The 2,721-nt window shown below is 36.9% G+C and overlaps 1 protein-coding gene across 1 annotated transcript in view; it reads right to left on the reverse strand.

Annotated features, from left to right (window-relative positions):
* si:ch211-127i16.2 (probable flavin-containing monoamine oxidase A) overlaps nt 1–2,721 on the reverse strand; it is a gene marked incomplete in the record, with an annotated part of 73,959 nt that overhangs the window by 58,785 nt on the left and 12,453 nt on the right. The window contains 1 exon segment of the mRNA XM_014002455.1: nt 2,321–2,410. Within this exon segment, the coding sequence (XP_013857909.1) occupies nt 2,321–2,410 (90 nt within the window).

Consider the following 2,721-nt stretch of genomic DNA (forward strand, 5'->3'; position numbering starts at 1 on the left):
ATGGAAAAGTTCAAGGGGTATGAATACTTTTGCAAACCACTGTATGGTTTGATTTCTTTGTATGTATGGATCACTTGGGTTGTTACCGACATCTGGTGAAAATTTCATGTCATTAGCACCTCTAGTAATATATTTACTGAGAAAAATGTTGACGTGTTCAATACTTATTTTACCCGCTGTATTTTTGCCAGCTTGTTGTCAGATTTTGTGTAGCGCAAAATGCCTGTTGATTCATTGAAGTTGAAGTCATAGGTTGATTTGGTCATTACACCAACATAAAAGCACCATTCTGAGTTAGGATGTCTGACACAAAGCCTGTTTGAAGTTAAACCRAGAGAGAAGTGCTCAAATGTGCAGTATCCACTTTATTAGTGCTTCCACATGCTAAAGAACATCGAAAGGTTTTCCTTTTTAAAAATAGTTTGAAATTTTCTTATGAATCAGGAGTACTCCAGGTTTTTAGCATCATGGGACTGTTGCCTCTCAACAAGAACATCCAGGGTGTAAACACACCCTCGCCAACTGGGACTTAAAAGTGTGGCCTTCTGTCCGAGGCGTGCTTCAGCTGTGGTGAAGTGGGAACTTTAAATCGCTCGTGGCTGCGAGTGTCGGTGTGAATGTGTCTCTCTGTCGATATGTGTCGGACACTTTGATAGACTGGCAAAATTTCAAGGTTGTGCTCGGCTTCTCCGCCGCCTCGTGCTACATGAGACATGAGCGCTTCCAATAACCTAGTACACAAGTGTGAATAGATAAAAACCTAATAGTATTTTTTCCATGGTCCAAGTCTTGAGACGCGTTTAAGCAGAACAGGAAGTGATTTTTGTCATCATTGAAACTTTTTCCTTCCTGAATTAGCAACAGAAAATTACATTTCTGTTAATAAACTGCTTAAACATTTGTTCAGAATCTAAACCATTATAAGCCAAGAATTATGATTAAACAATATGAATTCATGGCTCATAAGTGGTGAGCTCTCTTTACATCACGTATCAAACTGAAGGCCTGTGGGCCAAACATGGCACGGGTCTGACTTCTGTCCAGCCCATCAAATGCGCAATCCATTTTATTTGTTGTTTTTACTAAATTTAATTTGAAAATAGTTTTTATATAAATGATATTCTTTAAATTTATGATTCAAGGCAACAAAATAAACACATTTAAAAACACATTTAAAAAGGTGAAAGATAATATTTGCCCTGCCTCTGAGCTGTTGGCTTTAAGTAACTGTGGTCCCCTGAGCAATACAGTTTAACAGACCTGTATTAATGTCTCAAAATTATCTGCTTTAAAATCAGCATCGACCATAAACTACATCTCCCATGATGCATGTCGATTATATATGGGAATTCCCTGTAGGAATGTGGGAGAGTTCAGAATTCACGATGGCACATCTCAACACAACTAAACAGTGAGTAAAACTTTCTTACTTTTACTTTTAATAGCACTTCAGTTTTATTTATTTCACATTTATTCAGTTGTACATGTAGTACTTTTCAGTGTCATACGAGGATGTGTTAAAGTACTGTTTCTATGCAGGAAAGACCCGAAAAAAGGAACATAGTCTTTTTTGTTTAGTCAAAGGTAAACATTATATGTTAATTACAACTGGCCCTTAAATTGTTCACTTGGCCCCTGGTGAAAATGAGTTTTAATCTTGCTTTATGTAATCTTTCAAATAAAAAATGTTGTATCAACCATTTCAAACTATCTGTAACTCTTAAAAACAGAACAAATTCACRTGGCACTTTCCATAAAACCAAATGAAACCTTGAAATTTATCAGTTTCTCTCTATTTTTAAACACATAAAAAATGCTTTTTCTGGGGTACAAGCAAAAACCAAAAACAATATTTAAAAATACAAATTACATTTGTAGCATTTCAAAGATCAGAAATCAACTGTAAACTAATTTAATTCTTTGCTCTAATGAAGTCATTAAAGGTCTTTCCAACTAAAAGTCTAAAACTACAGATAATGTAACAAAAAGAAGCAATATAACTGCTTAACCTTGTGCAGAACCTAAATCTGTGCTCTATTAATTATATTTCAACACAGTAAATATTTGATCCACCTGTTTGCAGAATTTAGGTCTAAAGAGTCAATTAGTACAAGCATGTGGAGAAATGATTGTTGCACTGATGGGAGTTCGTTGCACTTTAGAGCACACACTTCGGCCTCTCAGCTGTGAACGAGAGAAACACTCAGGCGGAACAGACAGTCCCCCCTTCACACTAGATGGGCTGTTTCCCCAGCGAGGAAGCTGTAATCTCAGTGTCACGCTTCATCAGCCCCCCGAGTGAGACGTTACTGTACTCTACCTGCCATATGGCCGTCACAGCCGAGCCCAGCCGGACGTTTTTCCACCCGACGCGTTCCGACAGACACTCTGAAAGCTGCTGGGTGCCTCCCTGTGGAGACAAAAATCACACTAACAAGCCGGGTAGCATTAATTGAAGACCTTTGTGTTGTTGTGGTTGCAGTGACAGAACAGTTACCTTGAAAATCAGAGCTGTAAAGTAACTAAGTACAAATACATTGTTACTGTACTTGAGTAGAAATTTTGGCTGTCCGTTTACTTGAGTAATTTTTATTCTATTTACATCATAACTAAACTATCATAACTAACACTACTAAATAAAATACACTTACAGTTTAAAAGTAAAACTCCTTTCAAATAACAAGACATGGTTATGACAAACATTTTTATATTGTAACCTGC

Source organism: Austrofundulus limnaeus, unplaced genomic scaffold (genome assembly GCF_001266775.1).
Source record: "Austrofundulus limnaeus strain Quisiro unplaced genomic scaffold, Austrofundulus_limnaeus-1.0 Scaffold13, whole genome shotgun sequence".
In the NCBI taxonomy this organism is placed as follows: Eukaryota; Metazoa; Chordata; class Actinopteri; order Cyprinodontiformes; family Rivulidae; genus Austrofundulus; species Austrofundulus limnaeus.